The sequence below is a fragment of the Sander lucioperca genome, chromosome 1 (assembly GCF_008315115.2).
Source record: "Sander lucioperca isolate FBNREF2018 chromosome 1, SLUC_FBN_1.2, whole genome shotgun sequence".
NCBI lineage: Eukaryota > Metazoa > Chordata > Actinopteri > Perciformes > Percidae > Sander > Sander lucioperca.
This window is the reverse complement of record NC_050173.1, coordinates 1,393,090-1,413,676: the sequence shown is the minus strand read 5'-3', so window position 1 is coordinate 1,413,676 and position 20,587 is coordinate 1,393,090. Positions and strand designations below refer to the sequence as shown.

The following is a 20,587-nucleotide window of genomic DNA, read 5'->3' as shown; positions in this document are numbered from 1 at the left end:
TGTAAACATACTCAGTGATTAGTTGGGTCTACGTTATTATGCACAGCATCATACAAGTTATACTCCACTGTCTCTAATTTCAGATATTTACCGTTGTTCATTTTGACGGACAGACACACGATCACAGGTTAATTTAACAACCACCTTTCCTTTAGGATTTTTTTTTAGCAGTGGGGGCAGGTCTGTCCGAACAACAACCCCCCCCCCCACATGTACAATACTCACATTTTCCTCACGAACGCACAAACCAGACAGATTGAAGAAAAGAAATAAATAAAATTCCGCTGACTCTCTAAAACAGACATCAAAGCGCTGTGCCGCTCACTCAACCGACATCAGACTGCAGAATCGCCGTCCACCTGCGGGGGGCGTGGACAGGCTTTCCAACAGGCAGGATAATTTAAAAAAGCAACCGCAACTACATTGTGCGTCTGCCCTATTTCTGATACCGTGGCGGCAGATATTTTGGCGTGGCGGGCCGCCATTTCCAAATCAACATAGAGGAAACACTGTTCCGCCGTTTTGTCATAGATCAATGTTGAAGCTAACATTGATAAAGCTAATTCCCCTGAGAACGTTATTTTAGCGCTTGATAAATAAAGAACGCCCGGCTACTTTGATCCATCACAAATGGAGAGAAAACAGACGGATGGTCTATCACACTCTGTGGTAGATTATAAAGACAGTCACGTTCTCGTATACAGGCGGCCACCGTCTTGGGAGCTACTGTCTTTCTAAACTATCTTTTTAATAAACTGTCTGTACACTTGCAATGTTCTCAATGCTTCGGTTAACATGTAGGGACCCTCATTATGCTACCGTTGAAGTTTGGTGATATTTTGAGCCTTTTTAGTGGTATAAATAGCGATTTGTTTTTACTTTCCCTGTGCCCCGAATACTAGCGTTGTAAGCTAATCAGTGGTCCGCGCTAGCTTGTTTCAAGCTACCAACGCATTCGATTAGCATGAAAACATGTCCCAGAGAGCGATCGAGTGGGTACACATCGGTTATTAACCCCTAGGTTCGTTTTGCGCCGGAATTGTCCTTTAAAGAAAGCCGTGAGCGTGCATTTATCCGAATGACTTCAGCCTGGCTCGACCTAGTCGCTCCTCCTCAGCCTGGCTTGGCCGTCGTGAAACGCACCAAGCCAGGCTGCACAGATTAGACTAGGTCAAGCCTCGCTTTATCAGTTATCCTGGATATAATATTCTGCTTTTGTGAAACAGCCCCCCAGCTGACGGATATCAACGTGTAGAAGTGTGTTTTGTATGAATGGGTAGCACCGTTCGGCTTTAACAACAGGGGGAACGTGTGTGTGTGACACAATCCTTGCCCTCTGCCTCCTCCCTCTTCTCTCCCTCTCCCCCCCCTCTTTCCTCTCCAACAACAACACGGTGAGCGACAGAGTGAGTGCAGACAGGCGAGCAGCAGGCAGAAAGAGAGGCGAACAGACGAACGAGAAGACAAAGGAGAAGCAGAGGCAACGCTCGCTCTGCTCTGGATTAACCCTTTCTCCTCACTAAATGTTGCTTTTTGTGGATTCCTCTTTTTTAAACCTCTTCCATCATCCCTCTGCTGAGCCATGGTACACTGTCTCTATCTCTCTCTCTCTCTCTCTCTCTCTCACACACACACACACACGCCCACAGTTTTTTTTCTCCAGAGGATCAACTGCTGGTGTGTGTGAACGGGGTCCTGGAGGAATAATCACGGATGGATGGAGGTAGAAGGGAGGAGTGTGTCTGCTTTTCCCATGGAGATTGTGTCGTTCTCTCTCCTCCTTGTGCTGGCTGAGCAGCCTCTTTCCTCTCGCTGTCTTTTGTATTAGCGCCCCCTCCCTCACTCCCTCCCTTCTTCTTCCCTCCCTTTGCTGCATGGGCTTTTGTCTATCTGACAGGGATCCAGGCTTGTCTTTTCAGCGCTCTCCCTAGCCTACCCCCTTTGACCGACTCAAAAAGTACCGTCAACTCATTCCTCAGGCTTCTGCTTAAGCTTAGACCAAACGAGTCTGACACCGAGCAAAGGCACCAGGCTAGGCTAACTGCTAGCCACTGGAGTGGTGTAGACAACCCAGCTTGTCACTGCTAAGTGTGTGTTGTGGGTGGTGTGTGTGTTGTGGGTGGTGTGTGTGTGTGTGTGTGTGTGTGTGTGAGAATTCATACATTACAGCAGAAGCATTAGCTTACAGTTGACCAGTCATTCCATCGTGGATTTGGTGTAGCCCGAGAAGGAAAGAGAGGTGTGTATGCAGTTGGAGGTGACAGTGACATGACCATGAGAAAGTCTGGCCAACCCAGGACAGGAATTCTTTATTTCACAACATGGTTATTTTTTTGATTTTCATTTGGCGATTTATTAACACTAACGCTTCAGAATGGAATTTACGTGAGGAACTGGGACCTTGCAGCCCTGGGACAACCATTTGGCTCAAATATTCAGAAGTTTGCTTGTGGATAAAAAAAAAATATTTTTGACTTAGTCTTTTGTAGATAGATTCACTATCTGTCCGCCACCCAGCGTGGTGAGGATGAAGAAGACCAGCAGCCGCACGCTCGGGCGGGCATGGCCCAGCTCTGAACTGTTAGAGCGCCTTTTGCCACCAGCAGCCTCCGTAGAGCCTCACAGGAGCCGACGCTCTCGCAGTGAGAAGGACTACAGAATCCACAAACACAGCAAGAGGAACCACTACCCACCACTGTATCTGTGTCAGAGTCCGCCCGCCTACATACACACAGGTACTGTACAACTGCACAGATGGAAGCACTACCCGGGGTTTACCACAGTTTGAGAATGGGTTTAGAGTGGTTTGACTGTGAGACGTGCAGTGGGAAACTGTTCATGTGCCGCTTGGGTGCTCTGACACTGGCTGCAAAACAGGATTGTTTCCAAGTTTGTCTGATTAGTGCGGTCCCTTTTCCATTACATTCAATATTTACATATGAATACACTATACTGTAAATGCCAGTGTTTAGCACTGAAAGTGTCAGTGTAGTGTGTGAAAAATACTAGTATGAGTCATATTCCCAGAACCCTGAATCCAACACTTCTCATAATACAACCCAATGGCAATATCTCTTAGGCCCTCCCTGCCTTGTAAACACGCATGTCTGACTCCAACTCAACATCTCCAGTTTGTAATGGAGGCTTTCTGTTACAAATGTGTAGTCTCCAAATCACTGCAGAGAGCGGGGTATGGGTTTAACCCGGTAAAGGGAATAGCCGGGTTATGCCAGTTCTCCCCGTATACATGAGCGGGGAAGAATGGGGAGAATGACAGGAGTAACTCCACCTCCGGTACGGTAGGTGGCGCTCTGCCAATGCACAACGCTTCCGGTTGACCTATGTCAACATTACACAGACCGATCACTAAAGTAGTAAAATTTAACAACTTAATGTTTAATTTACACATTATTATTTCAGCGTAGGACAGCACAGTGTTCCCGCCAGACGAATGACCACTTGTTCGGCTCATTAGAACGTAATCTGTAACCAGTGTCGAGTGGAATTAGCAAGCTAACTTTGTTAGATAACTAACATTTACATTAGCCAGGGGCTGCTGCAGCGGGGGCCGCTGATTCGGGTAACGCTGTTTTGTTGTATGATGTCATAGCAACGACTACATCTCACAGCGCGCTGACGGAGTATGTCCGGTTCAAAATCAACTCCCCCGGAGTTTGGAGGGCAGTTGAAGCATGCGCAGACGCTTAAACCGATCATAGCCCGGTTAAGGTGTATACATGCAGGGATACACACCAGTTACTGAAGGAGTTCTCTACCTCTGTTAACCGGGTTATTAGAACTCCGATTATAACCGGGGTAAGGTGTTTACATGAAGTTTGACAAATCGGGGTATGGCCTTAACCCGAATATAATCGTTTATTATATATTTATTTTAAACTGCATGTAAACGCACTGACTGTGTCAGCTGCCGCTTATGGTTCTTTTTTTACACACGGCCGAGCCTCACATACCATAACAAACCCCGTCGGACTAACGCTAACGTCACATACACACGCTGCCCACATGGCCACCTGTCTTAAATGGGAAGGGTCGGCCGGTAACAGTCATGTTAAGGGAGAACGGTGAAAGTTTGCTTTTCTATAAAGCAGCAAAAAAAGTGTTAGCGTCAACATCACAACGTTCATGCGCACATCGCGATGTAGGCAATGAAACAAAATATCGTGCTGCCCTAGTCTGTGGTATTTCTTCATGTTTGCTGTTTAGTGGAAATTAGGAGCAAGTGATACATGAGTGCGAGTACCCTTTGCATTAGCTAATGGTGGCTAGTTCTGCATTCCTCCTGGTTGTACATTTTGTGGCTCCTGAATCATAGGGACCTGCATGATGCACACAGAAATTAGAAACTAACATAGGGATGTCTCGATCAAGTTTTTATTGGCCCCAATCCTGATCTGAGTCACGGGTATCTGCCGAGTCACATCTGATACATTTTTACCTAAAAGTTGATTAAACATGTATGTGACACATACGTAACCACTGTAGACTTATAAATCTGAAACTTGTTTTTCCCGAGCAACTTGTTCCGAACACTGAAGGTCTTGGTTCAAACATGTTAAGTTTATATGCTTCAATTAATGATTACGTGAATAAAACTTAAACTGGAGAATGCGACTCCTGAAATTGACATGAGGTGATCAGCTAGAGCAGTGGTTCCCAACCTTTTTTCCTTGGCGCCCCCCCTACTTATGTCTAAGAAAAGCTGAGCCCCCCCTCCGAAACCGAAGTTGAGGTAACTTTCCCTTACTTTCTTTTTTGATACAGAGGAGTTATCAGCACTTTTACATTTCTCCGCCATGTTTCGTTCATAAAATAGTGATGCTGTGGCGGCAGGAAAAACGAGGATGATAGCAGCTAGCAGCTGACCTGATGACAGCAAGGGTCCCAGGTTAATAGGTCCCGGAGGTTTGGCCTACTAAGTAGCCTGCCTACAAGTTTAAGCGAGAACAAAAATATATAGTTTTTATACAGACTTTTGTATACATTATATATTCTAGTGTATTATCATAATTTCTTTAACATGTGCAAATATATATTTTTTTTTACCTCAACCTCAAACCAGATAAAGACTCGCGCCCCCCCTGTGATCTTTGCCGCCCCCCCTTAGGGGTCCCCGGACCCCAGGTTGGGAACCACTGAGCTAGAGGGAAAACGCATCACTCTGTTGGTGATGGAACTACTACAAAAGTGATTGCGAGGGCAATTGTGCTGCATTCATGTGGTGTCGGAATAATCGGAAAAATGACGACAGGGAAAATTCCCCCTGCATTAACATTGTGATACGTGCTCTCCAAGTGCCCTTCAAGTTTTGTATACATGATTTACTTTTTCAACACACATGTTTACGTTCATTACGTTTCACCATCCAATCAGTTTAGAACGTCGAAATTGTTACATGCGATCTTAATGTCGAGAATTGGGTTTTAAATGTCTGATTACTGCCTCCGTTGGCACGAGTTGGTGATGACAAATGCCGGTTCAGCCAGTTTGCATAAAATCCAACACGGTCTCATGGCAGTTTGTGAAATTGTCACGTTATTTTTAATCTATTGGTTCGTGTATAAGAACATGGTTATCTTGTTTTTTTCGTGGTGGCCAGCACGAAATGGGAACCATCTAAACGGAGGTTGGGTTTAGGAAAAGATGAGGCAAACGTCACACCCCGGGACACGATCCGTGGTCTCTGGGGGACACGCAACAACAACAACAACAACGGGATGGCGGAGGTTGGGTTTAGGAAAAGAAGAACGGGGAAAGGACGCGTCACACGCCGGGAGACGGCCGCGGGGAACGCGCAACAATAACGGGATGGCGGAGGTTGGGTTTAGGAAAAGAAGAACGGGGAAAGGACGCGTCACACGCCGGATAAGGCCTCGGGGGACGCGCAACAATAACGGGACGGTTGTGATTAGGAAAACAACAACGGGGAAACAAAACGCCACACGCGGGCCACGATCACCGCACTCCGGGGTGAAAGTCCTGTGTTGTTTGACCCATCCACCACCCCAACCAACCTCCTTACGCGGATTTTCGGCATTTCATGCTACTCGCTACCGTAGTCGTGCTGTGATCACGACATATGCTTCCCATTCTAATACATTAGTTTACATTTTCATGCTGGCCACCACGAAAAAAAACGAGAAAAACATGCCCGTGTACACGAATCAATAGATTAAATAACGTGACCATTTCACGAACTGCCGTGAGACTGGGTTGTTTTGGTTTTGTGCTTTGAGGTGAGATATATATATATATTTGCTATATGCAAAACGCCTCAAGGAAGTGGATTTTAACTGACACACAAACTCCCTCAATCATGTTAAATAGGATGCAGAGGGCGTGGGGCTGTTGACTCGTTGTCAGAGCAGTTCTACACATGGCCAACCCTGCCCCCCCTCTAGAGAAGTACATTCAAACCCTGTCAGTGGCACCTCCTACAAGCAGAAAACAACTGCTGCAGCACTTGGATATTTCTTACAGATATGTGGAGGAAGCTGGAACTACAGTTGTCAAACTGCTGCTGCGTTGGCTCTAAACTTTGATATTGATGTTGGTCATCATTGACCCTGTGTCCTTGTTTATCACTGCAGCACTGCAGAGCAAAGAACACCTACTACTACCCCCCCCCTGACATTGCTCCACTGACTTCTGCTGCCTCACTTGGGTTGCAACTATAGCAGCTGAGTCCTCAGATTTGTTGTGGTTGAAGAGTAACGGCAAGTTAGGCTATAAATAGTGAAGACGTGTGGAAACCGGCTATTTTGTGAACAGGTGTGCCAACAGCAACACCCCCGAACCCTTCTTTTCTTTTTTCTTATTTGTAGAGGTGTGACGAGATTAAACGTGACGAGATTTCTCGCCGAGGTAAAAAGTGTCTCGCGACATCAGTACACAAGTGCAGAAAAGCAGCCTTGAAATTAGCATAGAAGAGCTCCCGTCTCTTCTCCAAAGTTGACTCTGAGTATACTTTTGCAGAGTGATAGCGGAAGAAAAAAAGCTGCCTGTAAATCCCATTGTAAGAACGTTTGAGAGTACCGCCTCTCTCTCTCTCTCTCTCTCTCTCTCTCTCTCTCTCTCTCTCTCTCTGTCTCTCTCTCTCTCTCTCTCTCTCTCTCTCTCTCTCTCCCTCCCTCTCTGTCTCTCTCTCTTTCTCTCTCTCTCTCTCTCTCTTTCTCTCTCTCTCTCCCTGTCTCTCTCTTGGCCGAGACACACACGCGTTCGCAGCGTGCAGTTCACTGTGGCGCTGTCTCGCGTAGACCTCTCTCTTAGTTTTTTAAAATGAGTCGGAAGCAGAAAGCAAAACCTAACTTTACTTTTAATGATATTAAACAAAGAGAAATGTTCTCCGTTTGTCCTATAATGGGCATAAAGAGTAGCCTACTTCCTTGTTTAGTGCTGCAATTAATAAAATGAAGAGGAGAAAAGAGCATCTGTCTTCAGAAAAATCATGTTGAGTGTTTGATGGTAATTTATTTGTGCTTTAACTTTACTGAAACTTCAAATCCAGATATGTAGTTTGTCATTGGTTGAGAGGGAGACAGTGGGCTGAAAAGATTGGGTCGGGGGTTGCCTTTTTTTGACAAGGATAGTTCCGTTGTGTTAGATTGCTTCCACAAATGGAACAGAGCTGAGTAGCATACTCTCAGAGCTTCCTCTGGTCTCATAGTAACCACATGAAGGCTAGTTGGAACCAACAACTCTCAGCAGGAGAGAACTCTGTGCATCCTGCAGTTGCTAGTCTTATATTCATGCACACTCAACATAACGTTAACCTCTGTTTGGAAAGGAAGAGTTAAATAACCTGCTTGGTCTTCTGGCTTTTTCTCTGTTGTTAGTAGATCTGCAAGCAGGTGTTAAGTAAAAATCCAGCTGTTGCTGGAACTGTGCTGTTATTTAATAATGATTCAGCTAGTCTAAGTTGACACACTGACTTTGATTTTAGAGAGGAAAGCTGCCTAAAGTTTCCATGTACAACTTTTCTCTGTATTATTCAACCTTTTATTTATATCTCGGATAGATCATTAAGGGCAGGTCCTCATTTACAATGATGGCAAGTTTACAGTGATAAAAATCAGAAAAACGAAAACAAACAAATCAGTTAAACAATTGTGAACAGGGATACGAGCAACTCCTCTGCCCATTTTGTTATAGGGATACCTTGCCGATTTCTAATCCAGCTCTGTGTCATATTTGTGTGGCCAGTGTGTTTAGATGAATGGTGTTTGGCTTCCCTTTGCGCCAGTGCACGGAGGAGTGGGGCAGCAACGTGTTTCGCGTCATCCGGCGAATTCAAGATAAAGGATCTCGGCAGACCCCCGCTGCTCTGCTCCGTGGGGAGCTCTGTGAACTGGCGCCATGGAGAGACGCCAAACACCGTTCATCTAGACACACTGCCCACACTGCCGTGACACAGAGCTGGATTTAAATCAGCAAAATATCTCTTAAATCCTGTTAATAAAAACATATATCCCTCAATTGCAACCCCAGGAGCTTGTTTATCATGAAGCCATGGTCTCAGAGACTGCTATTACACTAGATTTCTTACAGTACCATATTGTGTCAAATGATGTTGGAGCTCTGAGAAATGTATATTGAGGCTCCTACTGTCTAATAATGTATTATTGATATCATTCCCTCTATATTCACATTTCTATTAAACTGTTCTTCAGTGTAGTATTCACAATGATTATGGATGTTGAGATAAAATTATTCTTAGGATCACTGCCATTCTCCATGTTGTACGGTGTAAGCTCTATGTTAAACTACATGTATGTAAACAAACTGGGGCAATCTGTATGTTATCAATAATTTGAATTAATCATGCTCACACAAGGAATAACAGGCTGTTCCCATTTGGCTGTATGTTTAACTTTCAGAGACAGTTCCTGTCTTCTGTTTTCCTCTCCTCCCTCTCTTCACATTACATTACATGTTATTTAGCTGATGCTTTTATCCAAAGCGACTTCCAATTAAGTGCTTTTAACCTTGAAGGTACAAACTCCGGACAGCAAGAAGTACTGTAAGTGCAAGTACATTAGCTTTAAATAAGCCAAACTACAAAGAGCCAAACTACAAAGAGCCATATGACGTGCAACTGTTTTTTTTTTACCTCCCTCCAATGCTCTGGAAGCATGTAACCCTGCACTTATGCATGCTGAAATTGTGAACTCATTAACCCTCGCTGAGCTGCAGCCCCTGGCAGCTGCTGGCAGCCGGACGTATCTCACACACACACACACACACACACACACACACACACACACACACACACAAGCTGATGTAACGGGTGCTCCTGTCCTGTAATGCGATCGTAGCTCCTCCTTTTCTCTGTCTGCTGAGTTATGCTCAGGGCGGCTACACACACACACACACACACACACACACACACACACACCAAATGTCTTTTTCCCTCACCATCTTGCCATTATTTTCTCTCTCACACACTCCATTTTCACAATTGACATCCTCTCTCTTTTCACACACACTCCTCTTATGGCATTTTGACCAATCAGATCGTCCAAAGCCATGGCCTGGTTTAGAAGGGCTGGGCCCCTCCAGTTCTGGGCCTGCAGCGGCTGGGGCTATTTCTGTCCACTCTCTCTGTCCCTGTCTGTTATACACACATTCACACACACACACACACACCCACACACACACACACACACACGCACACAGTAGTAACAGAATACATATAACAGAGATATAGGTTTGACTGTGATTGCAGAAACATTTTAATGACAAATTTTGATTTTACACTTCCACTATGAAAGTCAACATAGTAATACGTTGACTTTCAGCAGGGTGCTGCTAATCTCTTGCATGCTTTGTTGACCTATTAGGGTTTTCTGCAGCATTTTAAAGTGCTTGAAATAGAGTATCCCATTAACGTCAAAATAAATAATGACGTTTTAATGAAATTTAATATATACAGCTTCGGAAGCTTCATGGAAAACAAGTAGTAGTGCTTCATCACACAGCACAGGCCATGCATTTAATGAGTAGGGTGACTGTATAAACCTTCATCTAGTAACTAATGAAATATGTGCCTGTTTCAGCTCAGCAGTCAACCATCTGCATGAATTGACCAGAGCAGCATGTCAGATACAAGCCCCATTGAAAGAGAGAGTTGCGACACTTCTTGATCTCGCCGCCATGCTGTCCCGTGGCGTGGTTAATGTAGCTCTCTATAGTTCCATACAAATCTGCGCTTTGTATCACCTGTAACAGCAGCTCTACGCTGTGAGCTACAAGGCTCATGGATCTCCTGCTTTCCAGTCATGTATTAACTACAGTGGCTTGCATAAGTTTACACACCCATGCTAAAGTTGACTAAAAAGAGGAATAAAAAACCATCTTTTGGAAATTGATCTTAATGCCTTAATTTAAAAAAATTAGGAAACATCCAACCTTTAAGGACATCAATTTTCTTTGTGAATGAATAATGTATCGTAAATAAATAAATGTTCTTCCTTAAAATACAGGGGGCATAAGTAAGTACACCCCTATGTTAAATTCCCATAGAGTTATTTCATGGATCCAGGATACTATGCATCCTGATAAAGTTCCCTTGGCCTTTGGAATTAAAATAGCCCCACATCATCACATAGCCTTCACCATACCTAGAGATTGGCATGGGGTACTTTCCATAAAATCATCTCTCAATGCAAATCAAACCAGCTATTAGGCTAACTGAAATAAAACCATGCCAACAGTCTATGATTAGAACATCACTTTCATAACATTCAGAACATCATATTTACAGTCTATGGTTCATATCAAACTCCAACACAGCATATCACGTTATTTAAATTATTTAAGGAGCATTGAGCTCAGGCGATATGTTCCTCTCTGGGTTCAATAAGTGCGCCCCTCGTGGACAAAATAAAACACTGCCTAAGCCCAGGGTAACAAGTTGTTTTAGCTCTTCATGTGGCTTTTCAGGTGTTAGCAAATGTGTATTTTGGCAGTATTGTCCGAGTTACACTACCGGTCAAAAGTTTGGGGTCACTTTGAAATTTCCATTCCACTCCCATTACAGACAGACTACCAGAGCAGCAGTTTTCAGATTACATTATGTGCTTACATAATTGCAAAAGGGTTCTCCAATGTTTTCTCAGTTAGCCTTTTAAAATGATATCAGAGTAGTAAACAGAATGTGCCTTTGGAACATTGGATGAATGGTTGCTGATAATGGGCAATGTAGATATAGCATTAAAGATCAGCCACCCACTCAGATCAGCTGGTATTCTGTCTATAATGGAGTGGAATGGAAATTTCTAGGGCTGCTCCCTCTTAGTCGATTAGTCGACTAATCGGTCGTTTTGGTCTCAGTCAACTTAGATTTCTTTAGTCGATTAGTTATGTTTTATGCTTTTTTCATGCTGAATGACTTATTTCCAAGAAATGTACGAGCACATCTCTGGTAAACACAAGAATTAAAGTGGTGCTTTTGCATGACTCTTTGCGGAGAAACTCAGATTTACAGATCTGTCGATTAAATCAACTAATCGATTAGTTGAATGAGTGTTAGTCGACTAAGAATTTCTTCAATCGAGCACAGCCCTAGAAATTGTGGAAAAAAGTGACACCAAACTTTTGACCGGTAGTGTATATAGTCACCGTTTAAAAGTATTTATAGTCATATGTGTGATGTTGTAGGGGCTGTGAAGTAGTGGTAATATAGCCGTAGCCACGAGAAAAGAATCATGATAAATACGATTGTGTATTTTCTAAGAGTAACGGTTTTATACAGCCTATGGGAGTAACCAGTTGTTTCAGATAAGACCAAAACAAACTGTTACCTGGATGCTGACGTAGTTATGTAATACATTACTGGGAACAAAAGTCAAGTGCGTTCAAGTAGCTCGCAGCGAGTGTGTGTTTTTGCTTTCGACAGTTAGAAACCAACTCGACGCAATCTTGCAACGATTGTATTTTCTTAAATTTCATTTTTGTATGTGGCTGCGATGTAGTGCTCATTTACACAAGCATGTTCGCTGCAAAAGATATGAGATGCGACCTGAAAATCGCCAGTAATATGTTTGTGATTGTGTGACAAATCTGATGAAAGAGGCAGGCAACAACTGCTGCTGTTAGGTAAACACAATATACGGAAATCAGTTAGTTTGGAAACCAGTAGGGACACGACACCGGTAAGCTAATGTTACCCTGTTAGTTGCATGCTACCAGCTAGGCTGTCCGCGGGGATTTCACCTTCTCAAATAAGTTGTTCTATCGGTCTGTGCTCTCTTGGCTCTCCAGTTCATCTCTTATTTCTAACCTTTAGGTAATCGTTGTACACTTGAAATGTCACAGCAACATTATTTTTTGAAGCTGGGTAGGCTACTGTTGTATGAGTCAGACCAATTAACAAAACATTAAGGCAGCGCAAAATAGCAAAACATCGGCTAACAGTACTGCCATCGGCGCATTTGCCGATGGGCCGATGACAGTAAATAGGGCAGACATCGGCCGATTCCGATGTCAAGCCCATGCATCTGTGCATCCCTAGTTAAATAAGAATCAAATAAAAAAAAATAAAAAATAGAAAAACTATAAAACATTTAACAGGACGACGTGTGTGCTGAGGGGCACTTACTACCTCTGCTAACCAATGGGGCTTGGGGGAAACCCTTAGACTAGAGAGACAAAAACGTGTGTTTGTTGGGCGCCCAGATAGCTCAGTTGGTAGAGCGTGCTCTTATATGTGCTGGGAAGTCCCACTTCCTTCTGTTTGGTAGAATGGTGCCTTGTTGTGTATGATGGAGAGATGGCTCAATTACAGAGTGAGGGATAGAGAGTTCATGTACACACCCAGCTGTTGAGCTGACCTCCAGATTAGAGCCTGTTCCCAATGCTCTCTTTCTTTCTCTTCACACACGCATGCACAGACACACACACACAGACACACGCGCACACACACACACACACACACACACACACACACGCAAACTGTTGCACTACAGCACCTTGTGCCCTTAATACGTACATGTCCAGCACTGTTCCAGCAGTAGCATTGGTTCTCTTGTCTGTGGATTAGATTGAGACTTGTTCATGTTGACCAATCAGATCTCCGTCTGACACAACAGATGTGGACTGCTGAGAGAAAAGCCTCTTTCTGATGTGAATCTGTAACTTGGCTGCCTTCATCTGGTACTAATGTTTTTTTTTTTGACATCCAAACAAACGGCATGCATCAGTTTCAGAAATGTTCCATGTTGACTGTGTTGAAACATGAAGGACTGTTTTGCGTTATGTTTGATCTCTGGTGCATAAGAGGAAGCTCGAAAGGCCTCACTACGCTTCAAAGAAACTGGGTCATGTGATGTGTCGCTGCTAGCAGCATGGCTTTAGAGATGGTCAACCCGTTGGTTCACAACTTTGGTCAAGACCGTGATACCTCTACAAATACTGGATGGGTTGCTATGAAATTATTTTTAGATTTCATGGCCCCCAGATGATGAATTGTAAGGCCAGTTGCATGCTTTTCACACGGGACTCTGCAATCACACGTGCCTTTGAAGCTTTAGTGCATAACTTTTTGATATTAATGAATGTCCGTTACATTCAAGCCATTGCCAAATGAGTTGCTACAAAGCTAATTAAGACTATCAGCTCCACACAACTCTCTCTGTATTTCTCAGTATGGCTATGTTCAGAAGATTGTGGTGTCCAGTGACTTTCCCACACAGGCACTATAGCTTTAAACCTCTACAATTTGTGTTATTGCAGCTGGCACACGGACCAGGCCATGTGCCTTTTTGAAATAAAAAAATTGTTCAAGAGGCATGCTGTACAATGTCGAGTTGAATTAGAGTTTTACGATTGTAAACCTTTATATATTGCGGTGGGTACTGATTTATTTAGATATATATATATATATATATATATGTGTGTATATATATATATATGTGTGTGTGTATATATATATATATATATATATATGTATATATATATATATATATATATATATATATATATATATATATATATGTATGTGTATATATATATATATATATGTGTATATATATATATATGTGTGTATATATATATATATGTGTATGTATATATATATATATATATATATATTTGATTGGTTATTTATTTAATTCATTGCCTACTTTTAAATATAATTTAGGCAGAGGCATTTACTCTTTTATTTGAAGTACTGTCTTCATATATTTAATCACTTATGTATTTATTTCATTGTCAGTTTATTTTATTTTTATTTTATTTATTAGTTTATTTGTCAGGGACAATGCAGCGCACATTATTACATACATAATTATCACAGTCAAAGCCATAACAATGTATGTAGATGTGTTGCATAAAAGGTTTCTAGCCAATAGGCTAATTTGCAACCCCAGTCCCTGGTCAGGCCTTTCTAAAAAGATTAACTTGATTAAATTGGTTAATTGTCTATTGTAATATAATTATGACCCTTCTAGTCTTCCATAGTTTTCGGTCTGAATGCCTGTTCCACCTTCCGACCAGCCGTTTGTTTGACGAATACTGACGCACTTATACCCTTTTCCCACTGGCCAAAAAAACTCCATCTCCATCTAGCTGTTGTCTGCAGTGGGAAAGGTCACAGTTGGGACACAGGGGACTCTGCAGTACGCACGGGTATTTATTGGCTCCAGCTTCGATTGGCAGCGATTGAATTAAGACACCCGGGGTGGACACGCTAAGTTTCGTCCCTTTTCTGGCACAGTGCTACAATGCGCGTCGCCTCCGTCAGTAACTTCAGTCATCTAGGCTCCAAATGCTGTCTGTCTGTGCCCAAGCAGCGCTTGAACATCAAATTAGTCGGCACTGAGTCTAAAAAAAAATACTGACTATGTAACAGATATAAAAGTAACCAAAGTAACATTTTCACTGCCCTCAACGTTGCTTTCTGTTTACTAACCCTGTGTTGTAAAGGGTGTGACACACAGAGCCGATAATCGGCCGTCGGACAGTCTGGCAATGTCAGTGACTCGAGTCTGTTCGGTGTGTTCCATGCCGTCGTCCGTCGGAGGGGCCATCAGCCTTCATTTTGGCCGATTTGACATGTATAATCGGAAGGTGGGCACTGCCGGCAGTCGGACTCAAATGTCCAATCTGATTGGTAGAGTGCTAACCCGGAAACGGGGAGCGGGATGAGTGTGACTAGAGTCTCTCAAAATCTGACGAAAATCTTTTAAACTGACCTTTGTCGATCTGAAATGAAGACAGATTCAGCAACTGCATGGCCTATTTCTCGCTTAAAATGTTTTCAGAAACACGTTTCGGTGAACTATTTTAGTACAATATGAGATCGTATTCTGAACGAGCCGCCATGACAGTCTGTCTTTGAATTTCTGGAGAAACCAGACCCACGTGACACGTCTGTCCAATCAGCTGCCGGTTTTCATTTTTGGGCAACAATACAGATTAGCGCCGCCTGCTGTTATGGAGACGTATTACGTCTCGTCGCTTTGGTGTGTTCCAAGGCACTTTTTTGACCAACCCGGGGAGACTGATCAGTCCAACTGCCTTTTCTGACGAGGGTCGGCCTTCTGGTTGGTGTGTCAGGGGCTTAAGAGTAGCGTATCTCTTTTGGAGAATAGCAGAGCCAGTACGTAGTTTGCGTGTGTGCGTAGCGGTGTCTGGGGAGTGTATGATGGAGTGAGAGAGTGACGGGGAATGCAGAGCGATCGGTCTGAGCGGAGGAGAGTTTAAGTTTATTAGCAAAGATATCAAGTGGATGTACAGCAGAGTTTGATGTTTTGTGCACTCATCGGAAAGCTGTAGTAGGAAAAGTTACCACCTGTTTTCCGGCGCGTTCCTGGAGTTGAACGTGACACACAGGGTTCAAAATTACCACAATCTACTAGCCAAATGCTGGTGGACGAAAAAGTTAACTCTGGACCCTGGTGACACACCAGAAGAAGAAAAACAGACCCATACTTGTTTACTGGCAGTGGGAAAGGAGTCTATCGGCTATTTCAGTGGGTTTACTTGTGTTTAAGAAAACCTGCATACATACTAATTTGGGTGGGAAAAGGGTACACAAAATACAAGAAAAGTACAAGAAAAGCAGTAGGCCTACAGCCCAGCAGAGCCCCTAGATTAGCTGTAGAATTTTTTTTTAACTCTCTTGAGTGGGTGTTCCAAATATAATCTGTCTTTGTAAAATACTCTGATTCATAGCCCAACCTTCCTGTCTCCATTTTTTAAAGTGCCCATATTATGAAAAAAGAAATCACTTTTTCTGGGATTTGGGGTGTTATTTTGTGTCTCTGGTGCTTCCACATGCATACAAACTTGGAAAAAAAACATCCATGCTGTTTTGAGTGAGATACAGGTTTCTGAATGTAACCTGCCTTTAGTCTCCGAGTGAGCTATTCGAAATCTGCACGGCTTTCTACGTCACTAGCCGAAACGAGGGGGCAGCGCTAGCATGCTAACGGTTAGCCTCCTCGTTCTCAATGGCAAAACACCGCTACAACACACACAAGTTCACCATAATCTACAAAGGAACTACTTTACATGTCCCTGTTCTGCAGGTATTCCACGCAAAGTTTGAAGTGTGCCCTCGTTTTGAAGAAGTCTCCCGGCTAATCCTGTCTTGTACTGACTGAAGTTAGAGAAACAGCTAGCTAGCTGATGTGATCTTTACCTAGCTACTGCACATGTGCAACTGCCAACAAAGACGGTACAGAAATGTGATGCCTCACTCTGTAGCTAAAAGAGAGACCTGAGCACACAGGGTGAAAAGAGGATCTGCAGCAATGTGCAGTACAACAAAAAATATGGTGTTTTTTTTTTTTAAATTAAACCATGTAAACCTATTCTGGTACAACCTCAAAATACAATTATGAACCTGAAAATGAGCATAATATGGGCGCTTTAACAACAGCTAGTTAGCTAGGAAGCTACATGCTAATGATGGAAGTTTAATGTTGTATAAGGCAGGAAACTATCTATGTACCAAATCAGTAACTGTGGTTTGTTGTGCTCAAGAGGTAAATACAACTCTCAGGACCTAATTAACGCTTTACTGTCTTATTGAAAACCTCTCTAAATGAAATAAATATTTGAGTTCGTAAAATTGCCTCGCCATCTTTTGAATGCACTGTTTAAGTTGCCTTCAAGTCTTGTCAAAGCTGTTATAAATACCAATTTCTATGCCGAATCACCAATGTGCTGTACTTATGAAAGGGTATTTCCTGGCTCAGAATGGGCCTTGGGTGGGGGGGGGGGGGACTACACATGACAGTCTGTGTTACATTATTTGATAGAAATCTATGCATTTTCCTGTTATTTCTGACAATTTGATACACAAAATGTTTATTATGTTAAAAAAATGATATTAATATTTAAAGATATCACCAGGAGAGTGTGACACAGCCTGACTCTGGAGATAAAACTGAGATTAGCTCTCATGTTTGGTACATTGCTCTTAAACACTTAATCTGTATTTTTATTCTCAATTCTTATCATTTTGGTGCTGGTGATTTTCCTTTGGGGCTGGCTAAAACCTCTTTGGGGGGGCGCCAAAAATTCCTCTATGCAGGAAAAACCCTGTCATGGGAGAGGCGGCATCTCTTAATCTGACCAAAATAAATTCACAAGTTGCATTTTCCACATTCAGATGGCAAGGCAGCATAAGTTACCCATTGACAATGCTGACATGCTCCCTTGCTGTACTGTTGTGTACGTGTTAGTGGATTAGAACGCTTTACTTGCTATTGGAACTGTGTGCTGGCTGCTTGTTGCAGCATGATATGGGAGTTGTGGGAGGTGCCAATCAGGGGCCCCTGAAAAAGAAAGGGGGAGTCCCTCCTACCCTCATTTCACCTCTTTTTTTCTTTCTTTTCAACTCTTTAACCCCTGCAGTCCACCCGGTTCAACAAGCCCCAACCAGCCTGATTCGCAGAGCTGTCTTTTCACATGCTAATCACTCTCACTTTACCACAGACACGTCTGTCTGTCTGTCTGCCTTCTAATAACACTCTATACACCACTAATGTTGAGTGAGATGTTCAGATCCTTCTCATGTCTGTGTGTTAGATACAGAGCTGGAGTCAGGATGTTAGCCTAGCTTAGCAGAAAGACTGGATGCAGGGGGAAATTGCTAGCCTGGTTCTGTCCAAAGTTGTGTGTGTGTGTGTGTGTGTGTGTGTGTGTGTGCATGTGCATGTTTTACTATATTTGTGGGGTCCAAAAACCGGGAAATACAGTATACTTGTGGGGTTTGCACAGCCTTGTGGGGCCCAAAATGCTGGACCCCATAAGGTTAAAGGGCTGTTTGAGGGTTAAGACTTGGTTTTAGGATTAGGGTTAGAATTAGGTTAGGGTGAGGGTAAGGGTTAAGGTTAGGCATTTAGTTGTGATAGTTAAGGTTAGGGTAAGGGGCTAGGGAATGCATTATGTCAATGACGGGTCCCCACAAAGATAGTGAAACAAGTGTGTGTGTGTGTGTGTGTGTGTGTGTGTGTGTGTGTGTGTGTGTGTGTGTGTTTCCCACCACAGTCTAGGTAATTCCCAGGTGATCAGTCAGCGCCATGCTTTGTGGGTGTGACTTTTTTGCTATGTCATCAACAGCAGGGTCTAGCAAAAGATATTGCCTGGTGTAAAAAGTTCTGTTGGGACGGTAAATACAATCAGCCAGTTGCTCTATTGTGCCAGTGCTCGAAAAACTCAAAACAATCATTTACATTAAATCATTTTCCAGACATTGCTTCGTGAGCGACGTTACATTACATTGTCTCCCACTTTAGTGCCGGCTGGTTTGACCCAGGCCCTCAGGAAGTGCGGCGGGCTTTGAAGCAAATTGAACATAGTGGCCAAACAGTGGAATTACAACTCCCGGACCGTCACGTGATGCCCTCTGGTCAAAAAGACTTTTTGGAGCACTAAACCACAGCCGACTTGGCCAGCAGAGGTCTCTAGTGCAACTGTTCTATGGGCAGTGTGAAAGCAGAGCCGATTATCTGGGTTATTTTATATGCAGTTTTGGCTCAAAAGGTTTCTCATAGATCTTAATTTCGCCCTCAGTAACCCTGTTTCCACCTGTGGAACCAAGTGGACAGCTCTAGGTCCTTGTGTTCCCACCTGGCAGTATAATGTGTCTCCAAATATTTCCTGAGTGACTACTTGTGATCGGATCTCACTTCCCCACTCTATATGCAGATAGGGACCTGTGCAGGAGAGAAAGAAATTTTTAAAAGTCTGTGTGTTCAGCTCTCAGTATGTTTTGTAGCTTCTATCTGATTTTCCAAGAAGTATAGTTACTATGTCTGCTTTATTTTGCCGTTTCATGTTCGCTTCTATGAGTCTTGCTAAGGTCCTGCTGATGAAGACCCAACATTTCCTTATTTTGCCGCTTCATAATAATGGGGGACTTTTATTGTGAAGAATGTATAGGAAATTAAACTGTTCCACTGTTTTACAGCCGCTTCTTTGGCCCCCTCCCCAGCAACGGAACACGAAAACACAAAACACTGACACAGCACCGTCAGTATGATGATAACATCCAAAACACAGGATTCACTCTCAGTGGGTTCTGTGACATGAGGAATACTTTGAATGAGTACGCAGTTCCGTTCACAGTTGAGTAGGCGGTCCTTAATGGCTAAGAATACATGCCCGTACACAGTGCTACAAGAATGTGGTCACATGTGGCCTAAACCACCCCCGAATGTGGTCTTGAGTGATCGGATTTCAATGCATCCCCAATGCCTCAGGGCGTGCATTCACACCTGTATTTAGAACTGTAAAACTTGGGATCAGATCAGCAAGGTTCAACACTATGGGCCCTATTTTAACAATCTGAAACGTAAAAGTATCAAACGCCAAACGAAAGTAGCTTTGTGGGCAGGTCTCGGGCGCTGTTGCTATTATACCGGCGGGATAAATGACTCTTGCACCTGACGCAAATGGGTTGGTTTGAAGTAGCTACATTACTCATAGGTGTGGTTTGGGCGTAACGTGCAATAAACCAATTAGAGCGTTATCTCACATTCCCTTTAAAAGCAGGCGTGCTTGTTCCATGGCGGATTGCTATTATAATGGCAGATTTTCTAGGCGCGCGCTCTTAATATATCCATGGGCGCACACCAGGAGCGGTTAACAGCCGAGGAGACCCACGTTTGCTATAGATTTTTCTTTTTGACAAAATGTAAATAAAGAAATGTCACAAAAACATACTTTCCGATGTTTTGGGCTCACTCTCACTGAATTACGAGGTTATGAATGCATGGTGATATTTTTGCAATGTAGTCTAACATTAGACCGAGATTACCTCGACGATGCAGCTCTTCTGTCAGATAAGCTCTCCTCTCCCGTGCTGCTGCTGGGGCATTTGGGTTAAGTGGCATCGGCACATGCAGTTCAACATCACATCTCCTTAAGTCCTCTAATATTTCCTCATTTATGTCATCAACACATCCATGATTCATGGAAATGTTGTGTAAAACAAGGTCATATTTTTCCTTGTATTTATGTATGGTTTGCAAAAATGGGAACTGCTGGGTCCGTGAGATGAGAGAAGCAAAGTGTATGCGCGGTGTGCACACTCTACATTACGGCCAAGCATGCGCCC

At 43.2% G+C, this 20,587-nt stretch overlaps 1 protein-coding gene across 2 annotated transcripts in view; it reads left to right on the top strand.

Annotated features, from left to right (window-relative positions):
* The window catches only part of LOC116042168 (storkhead-box protein 2-like), a 71,779-nt gene that overhangs the window by 19,556 nt on the left and 31,636 nt on the right, over window positions 1-20,587 (top strand). The window contains exon 1 of one of the 2 annotated variants that reach the window (XM_031288295.2): window positions 1,404-2,735. The exons of the other annotated variant lie outside the window; for it this stretch is intronic. Coding sequence (XP_031144155.1) covers window positions 2,528-2,735 — 208 coding nt within the window. The 5' untranslated portion in view covers window positions 1,404-2,527. Of the gene's footprint in view, window positions 1-1,403; window positions 2,736-20,587 lie in introns of those variants that run through there. 2 annotated transcript variants of the gene reach the window in all.